A 20,803-nucleotide genomic window follows, 5' to 3' on the forward strand; every position below is an offset into this window, starting at 1 on the left:
ATTTAAGTTAAGCACACCTTTACATTAATTTATTTTACGGGTGTTACAATTATTTCAAGGGAATGTTCACCTTTGAGTTAACTTTTAGTATGATGCAGGGAATGATATTCTATGAGAATTTGCAATTGGTTTTCATTTTTTAATATGTGTTTTTGAGTTATTTAGCTTTCTATTCAGCTCTCCAGTTTACAATATTAGTTTGGTTGCTAGGGTCCAAATTATCCTAGGGACTATGCATTGATTTGAATAACAAACTGGAATATAAATAGGAGAGGACCTGAATAGAAAGATATGTAATAAAAAGTAGCAATAACAATACATTTGTAGCATTACAGAGCATTTGTTTTTAAGATGGGGTCAGTGACTGCCATTTGAAAGCTGGAAAGAGTCAGCAGAAGGCAAATAATTAAACTATAAAAATAAACAATGAAGACCAATTGAAAAGTTGCTTGGAATTAGCCATCCTATAACATACTAAAAGTTAACTTAAAGGTAAACCACCCTTTGACAAATAAGAGTTACAGAAACAAATAGGATCCAAGGTCCTACTCACAATCTTACAAGCTTACAATCTAAAGGAATAGTATACACCTAAAACATAAGGAATATGAAAACAATCGGTGATTTATAAGTTGGTGTCTGATCGATCAAGATACATTCAATATGCTTCTCTAAACAGGTTGGTGTTCAGGGAGTGCTTGCAAGTTTGGAGGGAGAGTCTGACAGCTTGAAGCAGAGAGTTCCAGAGACAGTAACATGAATGATGGTCAGATGGGGGGAAAGGAGAGTTACAGAGTTTGGAAGTGTGGCAGTAGTGTCAGAATATAAGATATTTGAGTAGGCGAGTCACTCCACTGAAAGAGGCCAAATTAGGAGTTTAGAGGTAGCTGGTGTCAGTGGGAATGTTGAATTCACCAATAAAGAAAAGATAAGAGGTTCTCTGCACTCATATGCTAAGGACACAAGACATTCTGTGGATTAAGATATATAAAAATGCCCACCCTTTTAAACAAAACAGGGATTGTTTGTCCATATATTGCAATATATTCAAGCTGGCCAACAACGTCAAAGTTATCCCTGGTCTGGCCAGTCCTACACTCACTTTCATCTGATTTATTAGAAATTCATTTTTCACAAGTTTTTACCTACAACTTGCTTTCCAAGGTTAAACTTTGCAGTGAGCAGAATTTTCCGTGTTTGATGAAGTCTCCAATAACACATTTTTTACATTAGTGTGTCCCAGAATCTTCACTCACATGAGACAATAGTAATGGCAGCAAATCATGGCCTTGATGGAGGAAATTGATATCAGCTTGACAAAAATCTCCCTGACAGATGTCTGATTAGGGCTTGGTAGAAACTCATCCGGATAACAGGAAAATCTCATCAGGACAGCATAGGCCATCTATATTATACAATCAAATCAGTTACATCAGACCCAATACCTGGGTTATAATCACCTATGACTTAGTACCGGAGGGTACGAAAAGCGTAAGGTGGATCATCATGGTGTCAGTATGCAAAACTTTTTAATATGTATATTTGAAAAAAAATTTGAATTTTATGAATTTTCAGCCACAGGATATTTTTCTTTAAAAATGCCAATACCTGGGTGGCCAGATTATGCCAAGATCTGCTCATTTAGCAACCTTGCCAGAGAGTTGGGTCTTACCATGTATGACCTGCTTGAGTTCAATGGTTAAACTCAAAGAAAAATCACTGCTTGATGACCTGGTCTCTATAAAGTAAAACTAACAAGCCTTACAGGTATATAAATTACAAATTACAAGTTAGCAAGCAACCACTTAACCATTTAAGCCTGCTGGGGCTTTAGAATAATGGCACCAGCAATTCTCATGAGAATGTGTCACGGCATCGTGAAAATACACAATTTCAATGTGACTGCATTATTGGTGTAATTATGCCAATGGGGGAGTTTATAAAAAACATGAAGTTATCCTCAGGAGTCATGTGCCACTGATTTCTCAATCAGCCTGGGCCCTCGATTCAATTGTTGCTGATAACAACAACTTGTGCATAGGTTACAGAAACTTCCAACATCCTGCTCATCAAACAATTCACATTGTAATATTACAAAATTCAAAAAAAAAAAAAAAAGTGTTATTTTTTCTAAATATGTTTCTTATATAAAAGTACAAGTAAATTCGGGTTGTGGCTCATATAGAACCCAGACTTGTAGAAAAACAGCCCCAAAGTCCCAGGATAGCTGCCATTTGTTAAAATTAAATATTGAACAGTTATAAATCTGGTTTTCACTTATTTTCCAGGACTGCCCAAGAATTATGCAACGTATGTTAACATATATACTGATTTTATGAATGACAAATATACCCCATGTACATTGCTATAAAACATCTATAGGTTTATTAACTGGTATGCGAAATAACATTCTGGTCAATAAAATAAATATGGACAATTGGTCATTAGATAAGTCATGACTGGCATAGTACAAATGGCTGATTTGTACTGATTAACCAAAAATCAAAGCAATGCTCAAAGGCCTGTGCCCAAAATCAGTTGCAACTGGTCAGTAGTTTTGATGACAGCTGCAGTTGGTCATTGGCTCTAGTTTACAAGAAAACAGTGCATATCCCTTATTAACAAGCATATTTATCTTTTTTTCACTATTAATAACATTGGGATCAAAGATCATTTATACCTACCAGGCCGGTAAAATAGCGGGCAGGTAGCAACCCTAGCTGTAGGTAGTGTGGCAAAAAATTTTGACCACACCCATTTAGGGCTAACCCACTAATTACCATGTCCATTTTACAAAATTTGGCAGGTTATGGAAAGTTTGAACATATTTCTGTGAGTATAAGCATTATGTTTTATGTGTTACTACAGTTTTGCTAATGAAGGTGAATTGCCCTTTAAGCGGAAAGCCTCAGTTCTCACAAGAGATCTGCTTATCTTAAATTACAATTGTATTTTTGCTTATCTTAAATTGTTACAAATATATCTCAGTGCAGGTGAGTGTTCTGGGCTCTTTGCCAAAATGCCTATTTAATTGAATTTAAAAAACGTTGTATCTTTTTCTGGCTGTTCAGTGCAAGAGATCAAAGAGAAAGTGGGAACATTTCAGTAATAAATCCGGGACTGCAGGCTGAGCTGTCAAAATCAAGTCTGTCCCGCAAAAAGCAGGACAGTTGGGAGCACAGCTGGGCCAACATGGGCAGGCGCCCTAGGCAACCTGAACGGCTACGGTGCCGGCTGAGTGCGTGCTCTTGTGCGCATGTGCGAAACTACGCTCGGGTCCATGTGCAGAAGCGCAATTACGAAAAGATATCAGTGGCAGTCGGGGAGAGACGGGACCGGAACAACGGGGTAGGCGACAGAGCAGGTACGTGCCTGCCGCCCCCCCAGCTTTGCACCCTAGGCACATGCCTACCCCTAGTTCCGGCCCTGGTTGGTAGCTATGGTAGTACACTCATCACCACTGAAAGCAACAGCATATGGCCATATCGCACCAATCAATTAATTTACTCTGTAAGCCAAGCAATGGTATCAAAGACAATGGGGGAAGGGGATACATCTGTCACTTTGGATTCTTTTCAGTCCTGTGCAGACCAATAAAATCTGATGGGACTGTAAAACTGTCAGTAGTACTGAACACAAAATTGACAGTAAGGCAATATGGTCTAAGAGAAATGAATGACTATATAGCTCCATGCATGACTAAACATGGAGCTATATATACACTTCCTGTTTGCAAATACTGGGTGCTGGGTCTATCATACCAGTTGTGCTTGACTTTTCAAACAGCTGCTATAGATTTGAACAACGAATAATGAGTAATTTGTAGAAACCAGTCCATACCGATAAAGGAATGTATAATGGCAGATAGCAAAGCCCAGCAAATCTAAACTTTAAGACTTTTACCCACTACAATTACTGAGGATTTTTTTCCCTAGGTCCTATATCAAATTTCATTATGTTGTGGGAGAAGTGGATAAAATGAAGGTAAATTGTAAAGAAAAACATGGTTTCTATGTTAGTGGTAACCTGACAAAGAGGAAAGGGCTTTGAGATGTGCAGGCTGGCAGCCCAGTTCAGACAGGCAGACATGTGATAGGCTGTGTGTGCCTGGCTATATAATGCATGGTTTTACAAACTCCATGAAGCATTTAATGAGGCGGCAAATGGATTTTAGAGCAGCATGACGATTTTAAACTTAAGATGGTCTGAAAGAAGCACATTGTATTTAACAGTGACATCTCCACTGAGAGTTTGCACAACCATAAAATACATTCTACTTAACACATCTAGACCCGATACCATATGAACTAAAAGAAGTATGCAGTCTGTGTTTGTTAGATATTTCACTGTACCTCCCTCTTGTTATTTTTCATCCGTATTTAGCTACTTAAATATAAGACCACAATTCAACAGAATCATATAAGTCATAATATTCATATATATATATATATTTGTATTATTTTGAGGGTTTATACATATATGCATTGTAGCAAGCTACACAAAGGAGTCAGAACCAACTAGGGATGTACCTAATCCAGGATTCGGTTCAGGATTCTCCCTTTTTAATCAGGATTCGGCTGAATCGTTCTGCCCAGCCGAACCAAATTTAATTTGCATATGCAAATTAGGGGCGGGGAGGGAAATCGTGTGACTTTTTGTCACAAAACAAGGAAGTAAAAAATGTTTCCCCCTTCCCTCCTCTAATTTGTATATGCAAATTAGGATTCGGTTCGGTATTCGCTTTTTGCAAGGGATCCGGGGGTTCATCCCTAGAACCAACCAATAAGCAGCTAAGAGCAATACAATAATTTTTACTACTAATAATTTTTACTACTTCTAATAGTAATAATAATATTCTGCATGTCATAAAGCAGAATATGTCCTCGGAGATTTCAATTTAGAAGAATTATGGTAACGTGTCTTTCTGGCACAAAATGAATATACTGCAGTCACCAGGCTTTAGCTAAGTGCTTTTTGAAACACAACAAGCTTACTGTAAGAACATTTTATAACCAGTACGTCTAGGAAAGCCTTGTGAAATTAAAATGGCCAAGATTTCCACTGGCAATGTTTTGCAGCATATAAACACTCTCTGTTGAGCGCTTGCATCCATCTCTCAAAGTTATTTACAAAAGGTCATCTAAAATTAGAACAAATGCACCCCTGTTTTCTATCTGTCATTGCAAATAGGAAGGTATTTTGTTTTCAGCAGTGACTTCGAGGACAGGAAATGTAGGACATTCCAAAGACGCAGCACTGCCATGTAGTGAGATTTTAATACTGTCAAATACATGATATTTAAGTAGATGGAAAATCCCCATCATAAATTTGGAAAAGTAATTAGCAAGTATTCCAACATGTTTCTCATACTGTAATGAGGTTCCTGAGCAGACATATTAAGGAACCAAATCAGGCTCATTTTGATGAAATATTTGCAAATGGATACCATTTGTTATTATAAAAGAACAAGAAATGTAAAGTTTAAAAATATAAATGGTAATTACAGCACAAATGCCAAGCATAACTGAATATTTCAACATTATTACAATTTCAACACAATTGGTAGAATACAATTTTCTTATACATCACTGACAAGTTATATGGTTCATACATAGGTAATACATTGCATTAAAATAGTTGCTAGGGGTTCTGCTTGCAGATTTAAGGCTAGCAAGCAGGGGAGGGGAGTTTGACTGAACTAGGGCCCAGCATTTCTAAACAGGCAAATATTTATGCCATTTGGCAGTAATTTTCGATAACTGTGAGGTTGCTCCTTTCCCCCAGGATGGCCTGGAGGAATGGCCAAATGGCCTGGGGCGCAGACTTTTATCCAAAAAAAAAATCTTGTAAATTGCTTCCTATTATTGAGAATAATAATAATTATAAAATATAATAATTATAACTTATAATAATAATTATAAATAATAATAATTGGGAATCGTGCTGCTTATGGTATAGAGGCAAAATTATAGCCTCAAAATACAGGAAAAAAGGTGGTGATAAAATACCGCTCATGACATTCACCCAGTTTGGAAATCACTCATTTAGTAAGCTATATTGTAGTATAGTTTGGATACAAATGCTAGGGGTAGAGCAGGTGGCTTTAGAGGGAGACCATATTCTCCCCAGGCAGTTTTTGCCAGGCAGATCTCCCATCAATTTTTCTTCTTCTCCAGCCTGTACCTCATATGCAGTAATAGAATAAATAACTTTACAAAAGCCAGTAGGACTGCTCTCTGTATTTGCACAATGCTACATGGGTTCTTTAAAAACTCTATTTACAGGCTGCAGGATGAGAAGCAGTTATTTTTTTCTTTTGCGTCCATTTTTTTCCAGCCGCCAGAATATTGAAACTTCATTGAAATGCATACTAAGAACAAATAATATTACACAAATTGTCATTTCTTTCCAGAATTCCAGCACAATTGGACCCAGTGGTTTGCACCCATAACTGGGCATTAAAGCCCTACAGTATATTACTGGCTATGTAGCAAACTCTTATGATATTATTCTTTGTCATAAAGCAATAGTTTATGTATAGTTCACAATCAAATATAGTTGTCAAGGGTGATTGTCTCAGATGTCACTCGCTTGTGTTGCTGCAAGCTGGCAGCAGTCATAGGAAAACGGACAACATGTGCCAACTGAAAATGCTTAACACCTGTCTGGGACCAGCCAGAAAAAAACAAGGGAGTGAAAGCAACATCAAAGGGTTTGTTCACCTTCCAAACACTTTATTTTTTCACTTCAGTTGTTTTCAGATTGTTCGCCAGAAATAAAGACTTTTTTCAATTGCTTTCCATCAAATTTTTTTATAAAATGAAGTTTAATGTTCCTATCTCTGATGTTTTAATCCGGCAGCTCAGTAATTCAGGTGCAGATTCTGAACTGTTACAATTTGCTACATTAGTTGATGGGATTTGGTGGGATATTAGCAGCTATTGTATCAATTATAATAGCTGCCTTTAATGAAGTACAGCAAACTATAAGGAGTAATCTTGCCCGAGCTCATCGATCTGTATGTGATGGGTGAATCTGACCCGTTTTTTCACTTTGCCGAAAATTCACAAAATGGCGAAAATTGCCTGAAATTCATTGAAGTCTATGGGCAACAACATTTTTTTGACCCATTAGAGCTGATGAGCGTTATTTTGGTCGTTATTTTTAGTCGCCTGGCGCCTCTCACAAGGAAACTTCAGGCGACTTCGGAAATCGAAGGCGTTTTCTTATTATTGCAGGCGGAAGGCAGGGGGAAGGCAGTTCAGGGAGATTGTCGCCCCGCAGAAGAGGCGATTAGTCGCCAGGTAACTAAATCTCCCCAAATCTGCCCGTGTCCCCCTGCCCTAAATATCACTGTGTGTGCTTGAATAAAGCTGAATTTTGATAAAGTCAGTGATCTCTGTGAATTCCTGGGTCATCGCAATGTCAAGAGAGTAATAGTGTTTGCCTTTAATGAAGCTCTGCTCAGCAGGGCCAAAAATAAGACATGTATCAACTAATGCATCCTTTAAAACAGAGTAGAAATTAACCAACTCTATTTCTGGTGAACTATCTGAAAACAACTGAACTGAAAAAAACAACAACCCCTTTTAACAGAACAAGCAATAGTAATTTTGAATTATACCTATGCATGCAGAAAAGCTGAAGTGGTAATAGTAAATAATTAGTGTTACATAGAAGAAAGTTAAAAAAAAAGAAAGTAATTGTAATAGAATAGTTTGTAACAGGCATTTTTAAATGTCTTGTGTAGATGCATGCATTTACAAGGTTCAACTTGTGAACAGACCCACATTTAGAATGCATCACAGTTACAGATATATAGAAACACCCAGTTACTGTAAGGGTTACAGCGTGGAACCGCTGTGATAGTGGATAGCCATTCCATTGGGAGAGGATATGGCGGAAGCCCAGGGGTGTACCCATAGATGGTAAGGGAGGCAGACATGGTGAAAATAAAGCAGGTTTACTTGGAGCTCGCAAATAACACAGGAACAGTTCAAAATAAGGTAATTACCAGGAAGGTGAGGATAAGGAAACAATGCTGGAACAAGGCAACACAGGAGCTTGGAATCCAGGAGCTTGGGATACAGGTAAGGAATCACTGGAACAAGATACAGCGACCAGATACAGGATACGATTACAATTAATGACTCAGCCCTGAGCAAGGCTCAGGGCGGGGTTAATAAAGGGACGGTAATTGGGAATGGGAAACACATGAGGGTAAACGAGGTGGGTGGAGAATGGGGAGGAACACACTAGAAACTGACAGGTACATGAAACACAAGACACACAAGGGTAAGGATCAGCCTCAAAGAGCCCCCAGTGGCTCAAAAGAACACACAATGTCCAGAATCTGGGAAATAAAGGTTCGAGTCCCGGGCTGATCCTTACAGTTACAATATCAACCCCCATATGAAATAAAAGTTTGCCCAGGAGTAGTAATCCATAGTATACAATAAGATGTTTGCTTCTAAACAGGTGAATAGTAAATGTTACCTGCTGATTTGGTTGATATTAGTTACTGCTTCTGGGCAAACTTAGTGCCTTTTATTTTATAACCCCCAAGAGTCTAAATAGCAATATCATCTACATCATAGGGGCCCCTTAGGGAAGTCAGACTGACAGTGTGGGCACCTGTAATTAGAGGGCTACCAAACTGACAATTTCCCCTTCTTCACAATCTGACTAAAAGAGGGATCTAAAATGTAACAGTTGCTTTTTTGGTATGTTAAAGTCTTTATCCTCTCATAGTAAGAAGCTATTACAGTTTTATAATCCAGTGGAAAGCTTGTATTACTCAAGTACTTATCTAGAAAGGCAATGCAAGCTCAGCAATGAGTTGCCCAATGTTGAACACTTTATCACTGATGCAGATGCCAATTATCGAGCTGATTAGCATTTTGTAACAGAATTAGTTTGTATCAAATAAACTTCTATTGTGTTGCATATATTGACTATCACTGGACAACCAGCTGTGCCCATAATGCAAATGTTTTTTGCCAGTAACAAACCTTAGCTGATGTGTGTGGATCTTCCACATAAAATTAACTATTCTGCTTTATGTTGCACACCAAAACAATAGTGCACTTGTGAAAACTCCTGGAAGACTTCTGCTGTGTTGATTGTGTAATGTACACCATTTGTTGGCAGCTGTGAAAACAGCTGGAGATTAGGTTGAGTACAGCTACTTATTTCAGTCAAATATCTCTCTCTGTAAGAAAACCATCCATTACTATCTAAAGCTGTGTAAATCACTGAACTGGTTTTTAAATGATGGGGAAAAGTATTTTAAGGGATTAAACTGCTGTACACAGACACTTTTTCCTTTAACCATAACAAAAGCAACATGAATATGAATGTGTACTCCTTTCTTCCCAGTCTTTCATTTACTAGCCACTAGAGTGGTCCAACTGGAAAGCCCTGAGCTGTAAACAAACTTCCAAATTAATTTTATGGCCCAAAGCCCGCTCATGGTTTCCACAAACTCATTTGAATTTCACAATTATTTTATTATAATTTGGCCTGTAATCATGCGATATGTTGACTGATCGTCTTTATGGAAACGTTCGGTTGCATAAAAGTTCTCCATAGTAAAATAGAACCCTAATGGGGGAATGTAACGTTTTGCTTTAGTGCATAAAATATTCAGAAAAGGAGGTCTCTGAGGAAGTGCAGTGACACGAAATACGTCAGACCTCATGGCGCTGGGTTTGCAGTGCATCAAGATGTTTGAATAAAGTGTTTTACTTACAATCTGAAGAATAAGCGATTCCTTTAAAGAGGACTTTGAGGGGCAGATTAACTAAGCTTGAGTGAAGAATTCGAATGAAAAAATTTTTTAATTTCGAAGTATTTATTTGGGTACTTCGACCATCGAATGGGTCAAATTTGATCGCATTCGATTGAATCAAATGATTCGAAGTAAAAATAGTTCGACCATTCTATAGTCGAAGTACTATCTCTTTAAAAAATACTTTGACCTCATACTTCGTCACTTTAAACCTACCGAGCTGCAATGTTAGCCTATAGGGACCTTCCCCAGCACTTTTCTAAGCTTTTTTTGATTGAATAAAAATCGTTCGATCGATCGCTTAAAATCGTTCGAATCGTTCGATCGAACGATTTTTATTCAATCGTTCGATCAAAGCATTTGCGCTAAATCCTTTGAATCCGATATTCGAATTCGAAGGATTTTACTTCGAGGGTCGCATTCGAGGGTTTATTAACCCTCGAAATTCGACCCTTGATAAATCTGCCCCCAAGAGTGCGCTGTCTAAACGATTGGCGTAAATATTCCCAAAGACCATTGCAAATGTTAGCGATCATGTTTGTGTCCTTTTTGACCAATTCCAGACCTCAACGACTTCCTCGCAAAGTTTTTGACCAAATGGATTTTGCAAACATTCACAGTGTATATAATAAAATTTCGCAATCGCAAAGTGTATTTTGTGACAAAATATTTAACGAAACTCCAAAGCAGGTGTTACACCTAACCCTTACTTAGTGATGTAACAGTCTCCAGGGAATGATTTTATATTGCAAGCAGTGCTAAAATGCAATTTAATTACATTCCCCTTTAGAGTGCTATGAGCCGCATATATGATAAATGTTTTATGTAAAGCCCGTGTGCCTGTGGGAGAATTTATCCAGTGGTTTGTCTTACACCTTTGAGGTACAATAACGTTTACATTCACAGCTATTTAGTATCCTCATGAAGAGGAATTCAACTAATGTTAACAAGTTAGTGTGTAAAATGGTGGATACTATAATAATGCCTTTTATGCATTTATAATGCATAATCCACATTATCAATTGGCTTTGATAAATGTGTCTCTAAAAACATATTTTTCAGTCTTTACATGTGCATATTTGTTATATTATATCTTTACTTTAACATGCATCCCTTAAGCTGCAGCAGATAAAACATGCGCCCATCAGTCCGTTAATGTCTTTCCTGGCAGTATGTCGTGGTAGTGGAATAAAGGAGCTCTATTTTCTCTAATAGTGGGAAACACTACGTTTTTAGTATTTCAGTTCCTCCCTCCTTAAGTTTCTGTGAGTGCAGTGACCTTAAGCAAAGAATCAAATATAAAACAGCTATTCTCTCTTGTTGCCTCAGCAGGGAACCACATTTTGAGGTTAAAGTCCCTGGGGCATTCAAATTCACAAATCTATCTGCCACATCAAGTATATTTTAACTAACCAAAGCCTTTGGGGAACGTTTAATGCAGTTTCATTTTTTCGCAAAGCAGTTAATCTGACCTTAATTAGGAAAACATGCCAATAACATTAATGTTCTTGTCTTATACAATCCTTGTGATTCAAATCAGAATGGCTAAACCAGTGTTCCCCCAAACACCACTACAATTTAACTACACACATGTTAGTTAAGGGAAAATAAGGTTTTATTGTCTCTCATTTACTTTTTGGAGTATATTAGAGGGCCGATTCACTAAATTCGAGTGAAGGATTCGAAGTAAAAAAACTTCGAATTTTTGTGCTCCTCGACTATCGAATAGTAGAATGATTCGAATAGATCGAGCGCAAAAACGCTGCGACTATTCGCCATTCGATAGTCGAAGTACTGGATCGAGTGCAAAAACGCTGCGACTATTCGCCCATTCGATAGTCGAAGTACTGTCTCTTTTAAAAATACTTCGACTGCCTACTTCGCCACCTAAAACCTACCGAATTGCTTTAAAAGCCTATGGGAAAGTCCCATAGGCTTGTTTTCCAAGTTTTTGATCGAATAAAAAGGCATTAGATCGAATGAAAATCCTTCGAGCGAATATTCGATCGAGCGCCTATTCGCCTGGCGAATATTCGCCAATTCGACTATTCGCCAGCGCGTAAATTCGCCCGAATTGTCTATTCGATTCTATTCCCCAGTCGAATTTCGAGGGATTTAACCCCTCGAAATTCGACCCTTGATGAATTTGCCCCTAGGTGTATTGCCTACTACACTTGCACATCAGAAATCTTCTTATACAGGTATGGGATTGGTTATCTGAAAATCCCTTATCCATAAAACTCTGAGTTACAGAAAGGCTGTCTCCCATAGATTACATTTTATCCAAATAATTAAACATTTTAAAATGTATTTCCTTTTTCTCTGTAATAAAAAAACAGTAGTTTGTATTTGGTTCAAACTAAGATATAATTAATCCTTATTGGAAGCAAAACCAGCCTACTGGGTTAATTTAATGTTTACATAATTTTCTAGAAGACTTGAGGTATGAAAGAAAGATTCATTATCCTGAAAACCTCAGGTCCCAAGCATTCTGGATAACAGGTCGCATACCTTTATTCTTTAAACAACTGCAGGGAGACAAGACACATAAGTCAGCATAGCTGCTGGTCAGAAGTCCAATCAGTGAACTATGGGGATGAGGAAGGGTGTTAAGGGAATATGTCATTATGAATCCAGCGCAGGGTGCAAGGTGGAGTGCTGTGGATGCCCTGTACTTCATGCCTGCCCTATAGCAAGAATTAAATAAAGCACAGGGCCCAGCATCCTGTGGCCCTAGAATTTCCTAACTCTTGAGTTTGTACAATATGCACATTAGGGGGTGGGAGGAATTGGTGGACCCCTACCCTGGCCTGCACCTCATTAATACAGGGATGCCACTCCATTCTGTAGCGCAAAGACCTGTGCCTATAGGTGCTGAGTATGAGGCAGGATCCACAGTAAGAAAAACACTGCTGTTGGAATCTGTTTTTGTGCCCAGTCCCATGCTCAGCAACGCTGCTGGGGAAGCTGGATAATGTAGGATTATTCAAGTCTTTACCCCCAGTGGATCCTCTTTAGATGTGCTCCCCAGCCATGTTGCGTGTTCTGGCTCCACTGTCAAGCACCTGGTCCTAGCATTACCCAGAATGGTGTTTTTAGCTTACTGGAATACATACTGTTTCATTTAAAGATCAGCATCTTTGTAGATTATTCTTAGACTCTTCATACACAGAACAAATGTGCTGTTAATTATATGCACCAGATCTCATTTTATGTAAATAAGAAATTTTCCTCACCATGTCAACATCCCTTTTGGTACAGCTTGTTTGAATTTAACTACAAGTTTAAAAGAAAAGGAGGGAGAACCTGTAAACCACTTTTCACCATTCACACCCTGAAACAGCACTATTGCTATTGTTTCTTCAGTGAATATATAGTACAACCAACAGAAACCGGAGGGGAAGTTGGAGTTAGGGGACAGAGAAAAGGTGGTAGACAAGCTGGAAGTCATACAGTAACTCAATACAGCGGAGTTGGGTCTATGTAAATAAAGCCATTAACTGAAAAAATGATGTTTAGTAACTGATCACAATGGGAGGGGGATTCACAAAAAGGTCGTTAAAAAAATTTGTAAAAATGTTGTATTTTGCTCCTTATTCAACAATTTTCCCACATTTTCCTTCTCTACTGTGACTATGTTTCTGTCATATGTACAATCTTTTTGAGAATTAGTCAAACCCACAATATTTTTACAGATATTGTTTCTGCCAAAATGTCTCCACTATAATGGAAATGTAAGGCAAATATGTTGATAGGTTAATTTGACTTAAGTCTGTATGTTTTGCTGCACACATGACATTTTCATAGAGCAGACCTACAGTTTTTTAACTGTATATATATATATATATATATATATATACTCCAAGGAAGACCAGCAACACCAGGGTTTCAGTGTAACAAAGCAAAGTGTATTCAAATATGCATGAATAGCCGAGGAAGGTCCCTGCGTGGACCGAAACGTCACGTCGGCTATTCATGCATATTTGAATACACTTTGCTTTGTTACACTGAAACCCTGGTGTTGCTGGTCTTCCTTGGAGTATCTACAATTCTTACCTTGCACCCAGGTAACACGTCATCAGCAGGGTGCTGTCCTAATGAGGATATATATATATATATATATATATATATATATATATATATATATACATATATATATATATATATATATCACACACACACATGTCTACAAGGTATACAGCATTTTTAACAATTTGGCGTTATTACGACCGTCAAACTGTAAGATACATTATGTGAAGCTTACAACATTTTTACAATTTGGCAGCCACCACTTGTGTACTTTTGTGAATTCACCCCATGTGTCGGTTTATAAATACTCTGCAGTAATATTACCACTTTATGATTTTATCCTATATTATATAAAGTACCGGTAGATTAAAAATGGGGGAGGCTGTTCTATCTATCTATCTATCTATCTATCTATCTATCTATCTATCTATATTTTTTTTTTTAAAAGCTCAAAAGATGAAGGAGAGCCTGCCCCCTATCAAACCTGTTGCTCAGACATAGTCCATTGGCCAATATTTGGCATTACCTTTATAAATATGGCCACTGTGATTCTTAGATATTACGTACATTAAACAAAAGATACTACTGTGCACTACAAAACCAGCAAAATGCATGCACTTAACTAATATTTTCTAGCACATTTATGTAATATTAATCATGGTTTGGCAGAGGTTCTAAAAGAGTGAGCATCTTGGATGTATTATAGCAACCTCAGAAAACTCTTTTTCAATATAAAATGCATATTTCCACCCGTGTCTTTTTATTTCCAAATCCTCCAAGGTCTTCTGTTTAGACAATGTTGCATTTCCTTTATTCCAGCACCTCGTTATTTTATTTTGGTTTACAGCAGCTCTTAAATTTAGTCATAAACTGTGGAATTTGTAACTAGACATTTCACAAGAAGGAATTGTAATGAAAACAACATGTAATTTGGTTGGGTTTTTTTGTACATATTTTCTTACTGGCATAGTGATACACATAGCTATGATTATCAGTGAATTTAAATGTCCATATTACAAACAGTTGCTGAAATATTCTATCATAGCTTTGGGTAATGTAATGGTCACTGGAGACGGCAGTTGTTTCAGCAGTTATTATGGTTTATTTATATACCCCCAAGCATCTTATCTGCAAGATATCAATATTACTAGTGACAACGATGGCCTGTTTGTAATGGAAACTTCTGCACTGTAGATTAATCTGGTATTATAACTTAGCTGTCTCTCTCTATAAGGTCATTTTAAGAGATAAGATAATGACCCTAGTACTACAGTTCTCAGTGCAGATTGTAATATAATTTAGCAAGATTATACATTATTAACTCCAAAATCACTAAACTGACAGAGGCAAGAGAATTGACATATGTTAGCTGCACAAGGCCATGAGAAAACTGATTCTCCAGGAACAGAAGGGAGGAATTTTTATGGACATGTAATATTCAATAAACCTATACTTTATTTTACTTTATTAACCGACACATTGGAACATTTTGAATGCCTGCTATATTTTTGCTGTTATGGTTTAATACACTCCCTCTGGCTGTAGGTTTGGGGCTTGGCAACAAAACCCAACGTTTCTACTAGTGAGATTAGACACTTCATATGTCTATGGGATTATAATTCCTTTCTCCAGGGACAGACTCAGAGCATGTAGGAAAGCTTCTGAAGAAAGAAGTTCCCTACATTTCGGGTTACTGGCCATACACATCTCATGGGTAGTTATGTTCACGGACAGCAGGGCCGGCCTTAGGCCTATTGGACCAATTGGGCCCAATAGGGCCCCGCACCACAGGGCAGCACAGATAATATTTCCCTCAGCACATGATTCTGCCTGGCCTGCCCCCAACTTTGAGAGTCCAGCCCATCCCCAAATCCATAGGTCCAGCCCACCCCCAACTCTGATAAGCCAGCCTATCCCCCAACTCCATAGGTCTAGCCTGCCCCCAACTCTCATAGGCCCAGCTTTCCTCCAACCTTGATAGGCCCTGCCTGCCCCCAATGCAACCAAGCCTGCTCCCAAGCTGAATCGGCCCAGCCTGCCCCAAACTAATTGGCCCAGTCCACTCTCCTATTTCCTCCCTCTCTCTCTTACCCTGTGTGCCCCTATTATGTGCCCCTCTTTCATCCCTCTCACTCTCTTACTTTGTCTGCCCCTTTCCTTACTATTTTGTGCCTGTATGCCCTTATTTTCCTAAATACTTGGTGTGTCAGTAGCCAGCAACACTTTGTCTAGGGGCCCCGCCAACATGGTCCCAATTGCGCCTCACATTTGATAGAAACAGCCCTGATGGACAGGGTTCATTTGTGATGCATATTTCCCAAAGTAACTTTTAACACCTGCAAATTCCAGCATAAGGATGTTATTGATAATTTTCTGTTTGAAACTATTCACATCTGTTTGAAATCAGCTCCCTGTTTAAGATGTTAGGCCCATGTAACCTGATAAATATTAGAGAGAATTAGGGTGCAAGAGAATGCATAAATATCAAAAGTGTACGCTGGCAACCTGTCTGCTGCTTGAAGCAAACTGCAGCCTCTGTGAAAAATTAGTGTTTTAAAAAGGATATTTTTTTTCTTAAATTAATATGTAATTTATTTAACACCTTACAATATGACCCTACCTTCTGTATGCAGTGTTTAAAGGGGTTGTCTGCCTTTGAGTTAACTTTTAGTATGATGTAGAGATATTCTGAGACAATTTGCATTTGGTTTTCATTTATTATTATTTGTGGTTTTTGAGCTATTTGGCTTTTTATTCAGCAGCTCTCCAGTTTGCAGTTTCAGCAATCTGGTTGCTAGCTATTAAAAAAAAAATGAAGACCAATTGAAAAACTGCTTAAAATAGTCATTCTATAACATACTAAAAGTTAACGTAAAGGTGAACTACCCCCTTAATGTATTACAGTTGATTTGTGGGAACAGTTAATTCTTCATACCTCCAGCAAAGCAGCTGCTGGGTCTCCCTGCAAACTCTTCCCCAGTTTATCAACTTCATCCAACAGGAAAACTGGATTATTGACCCCAACGATCTTTAAGCCATTGATTATGCGGCCTGGCATGCTGCCCACATAAGTGCGTCTGTAAAGTAAGAGAGATGTTTTTATTCAGGAACACCGGTTTGTAGATCTTTACATACTTTTTGAAGCAAGATAAATACAGTCCGAAGTGTTTTGGCACCATAAAGGGTTATATGTCAGGATAGTGATTAGCAGTCATCAAACACTACATATACTACAGGACATGTGCTCATAACAGCAGAGTGTTATCCCAGCCAGAAGTATTAGTAGCTGACTAAATGTTATTTTCTTAGCTACAACTGTTGCCAATGCTAACAAAAGTGATGCTAAGGGAAACACAAATATATTGAGAAGCATATTGTTTCCCTGCAGACAGAGCTTGTATCTACATCCGGAATATGGTGCCAACACATTTTTGAAGGTGTGGTGTTTTCACAGCATCACATGCACCAGTGCAAAAAAGAAAACCTTTACCTTAATGCCAGCAATGCCAACACAATCAATGTTCTGGGTTTATGCTTTACAAGTATATAAACAAATTGGCAAGAGCATTTAAAAACTACTTAACTAAACTAGTCTTATGAAAAGAGGATAAGATGAGAAACTCCTGATATGTAACAGCCCCCAATCAAACAGAAAAACAATAATAATCCAAAAAAAACAGCTATTTTTTGAACTATTTGTTCAAGCAGTAAAATTAATTAAGAGGTACTTTGGCACTTGATTCAGAATCCGGGCTACACAGGGGAGGAGAACCCCAAAAAGTTTAAAGGGAAAAGAGCCCGTCTGTATGTACAGTAGTTCACAGCCGGGCATAGACCAGAATTTGACATCAGAAGTGACCATCAAGCATCCCTTAGGAAACACTGCCTGCAGCAGTATGTAACAGCTAGCACCTACATAGCTGTAACCACAGGCTAATATTGCAGGGCACTACTAGAGACTTTCATGCTGCACCAAAAAGAAGAAGGAAAGTCCTGTTATACTTGGGGGTGCCAAACAGGTACAGACTGAGAAATAAAATAGGCCCTGCCATTTAAGGTACACAGAGGCCCAAACAGAGGCCCAAACAGCCCACTAAATACTGATTTTCTATGGCACCTTATAGCAGCCCCTCCAAGAACCCACAGATTGCCAGTCCGGGCTTGGTGCCAAAAGTTAGGCACCCCCCCCCAAGTGATCAGATTTACTTAAATGACACCTCGGACTGGTTTCTCCTCAGGAGAAAACTGCACCGGCCCGGGGTTATTCCAACAAGCACCATTGAGCGATCATCTTCCGGTTTGTTCTTGCTTCTCGCAGATGCTCATGTGCAGTAGAGCGAAAAAGCGAACTACTGCACATGCGTCTGCCCCGGGAAATTTAGAAAAAGTGGACGCAGGAAAACAATTGCTCCATGGTGCTCACTGGAAGAATCCCGGGTTGGTGCAATTTTCTCCTGATAGGTGCACTGGCCTGGGGTCTCAGGTAAGTAAATGCGATCACTTGGGGGGGGTGCACCCCCCCCAAGTAAAAAGGCATTTTCTTCTCCTTTCAGGTCGCCATAGAAGCACCGATAATATTGTACAAAATGAATTATTATGATATTCAGTGCGTATATGGTGGGAAATGAGCCAACTGATATTGGTTAGCTCATCAATCAGGCTGGCTAGAAATTTTTGATAATGCTCCTTCGAAGGCACCCGAACATTGGCCATTGTTAGTGCTGAATCATCAGATACAGATAGAACGCTATTGTTTCTACCCGTATATATGACGATTCAACGCTACACATGTATTGAAACAAGTGATCTTTCCTGGAAGATCTTAATTGTAACGTCTATGGCCACCTTAAAACTTCCCATGATATCAAGTTAATGCATTGCTTACACAAATTAAAGATAGATGCACCAGTATTTGTAATCAAGTTTTCTCTTCTGCTTATCCCCCTTTTACCCTGCATGTGATTATGTGATTAGTGACCATGACAAGGCAGTGCCTATTGATCAGGGCCCCTGAAGCAGAAAATTGGATGCTCTGAAAGACCACGAATGTTCTCAAACAAGACAAACTAATACATTTTATATACTGTGACTTTGGATATTTTGAGACTTTTTTAATTGCCATTGCTGTTTAGCAATGGAATACTTTGTTATTACCCTAGGACAGTCTTATTCTTGCACTTTAGTACGGCCAACTACTTTTTAAATTGGATGTGAAATGTATGGGCACTGAATTATGGTTGATCTGGAGATGGTTTTTTTTTTTACTTGGTAAAAAGGCCCTGCTTTTCCAAGAAGGGACTGTTTTAACTGGCTAATTGCCCCTCGGGAGAGTTCATGAGTGCTCTCACTCATATGTTCACATGGATATACACAATGTTGTCCATAGTACAAATTGAATGAATATAATGGAGATGGATAAGCTTGATTGTCACTATTCACTGCCTACCTTCAATAAACAGTCCTTGTATGAAGGACAAAACATACTCATGTATAATGTGTAATCACCTTTTTCCTATTGTACAGATACAGGTAAGTTTTAACAAGAACTATTATATTTTCTTTGAACAGAAACTTCACTGCAGAAACCAGAGTCAAATTTAGCAGTCCAGCTAACCATAACTTACATGTTATACAAAACACTGTGGTCATTTAGAAGATTTTTGTTGAGAATGTTTATTTCAATTATGTAAATCATGAATGATTCTATTTTTCAATTAACATGGCATACTAAGACAGTGTGTCAAAATTAGCTGAAACTGACCTGCATAATTAACACCTCCTTTTATCTAAGGCCAATTACACTGGGGACTACTGCAGGCAATTTGCCACCTTTGTTATTTCCAGCTCAGCAGGAGGCAAAATGTCTGCAAGTGCCCCTCTATAGATCTTAATGGTAATTACTTGAACCCTTGCTGGTTTGTTCATGGTTCATGCAGCATTCTGCTGCCTACATGCCTTGCAATAATCTCCACATGTGTCATTTCCCTACGACACAGGAAGGACATAGGGAAGAAAGATACTCAGTATATACCAACTTTACATTTTTTCCTTGCACAAAAAAAAGCAAAGAATACTCTGGTTAGGGAAATAAAGGGTAAATGCATACCTGTGTCCACGGATATCAGACTGATCACATACTCCCCCGAGTGCAATCCTATGAAACTCTCTTCCTAATGTTTTGGCGATGGATCTTCCCACGCTGGTTTTTCCTACCCCTGGAGGACCCACAAAACAAAGTATTGGGCCTTTTAAGTTGTTCTTAAGTTGTCTGACAGCAAGATACTCCAAAACCCTTTTTTTCAGCTTTGCCATGGCATAGTGATCATTGTCCAATAGAATTCTGGCAGCACGGATATCCAAGCGATCTGAAAGAAATTTACAACGGCATTACAGAATACCAATGAACTGAAAATGTTATATTAAACAATAAATTCCAAAAATATAAAGGGAGGTTAATAAGCAATAAACCTCCAATTTCCCCCAACTGGCCTTAATTGTTGGGTCCCCAACTTCCACCATGGGAAGCAGTGCTATAGGGTAATGGCATATAGGGCATTTTAAATGACACTTTTTTTGTCTGTGGGGTTCAAGTATGAAGGACAGCTTCTGAGAAGAAATAATTTATTTGCAGATGCATTTACAAAGAAAGAGGTGGGGAAACAAACAAAACGAATGGTCCTTGTCCAAAAGCTAAAAAAAGCTATATTATGAAAATGTTCTGGTTTTCAAAACAAAAATATTGTAAGCTTGTGAAATGCAGATTTATCTTCACTTTCTTGGTCATTCCAATGAATTGGAATAATAAAAACTATAAATAAATCTTGCTAAGCTACTTTTATAGGAGGGGCTATTCATTCAGCTGTAGTTGCAGATTGTCCTGCTCTCTGTAACATGATTCTGCAGTCACATTTAATCTGAAAAGTGCAACGATGCACATATAAATGATACATCATTCCTAAATAATGCAATGCAAGGTTAGTAGTT

At 38.3% G+C, this 20,803-nt stretch overlaps 1 protein-coding gene across 1 annotated transcript in view; it reads right to left on the minus strand.

The window, feature by feature from the left end:
• Nucleotides 1–20,803, minus strand: part of lonp2.L (lon peptidase 2, peroxisomal L homeolog) — a 61,881-nt gene that overhangs the window by 21,444 nt on the left and 19,634 nt on the right. The window contains 2 exon segments of the mRNA NM_001096479.1: nt 16,755–16,896; nt 19,926–20,184. Coding sequence (NP_001089948.1) covers nt 16,755–16,896; nt 19,926–20,184 — 401 coding nt within the window.

This window comes from Xenopus laevis, chromosome 4L (assembly GCF_017654675.1).
Source record: "Xenopus laevis strain J_2021 chromosome 4L, Xenopus_laevis_v10.1, whole genome shotgun sequence".
Taxonomy (NCBI): domain Eukaryota; kingdom Metazoa; phylum Chordata; class Amphibia; order Anura; family Pipidae; genus Xenopus; species Xenopus laevis.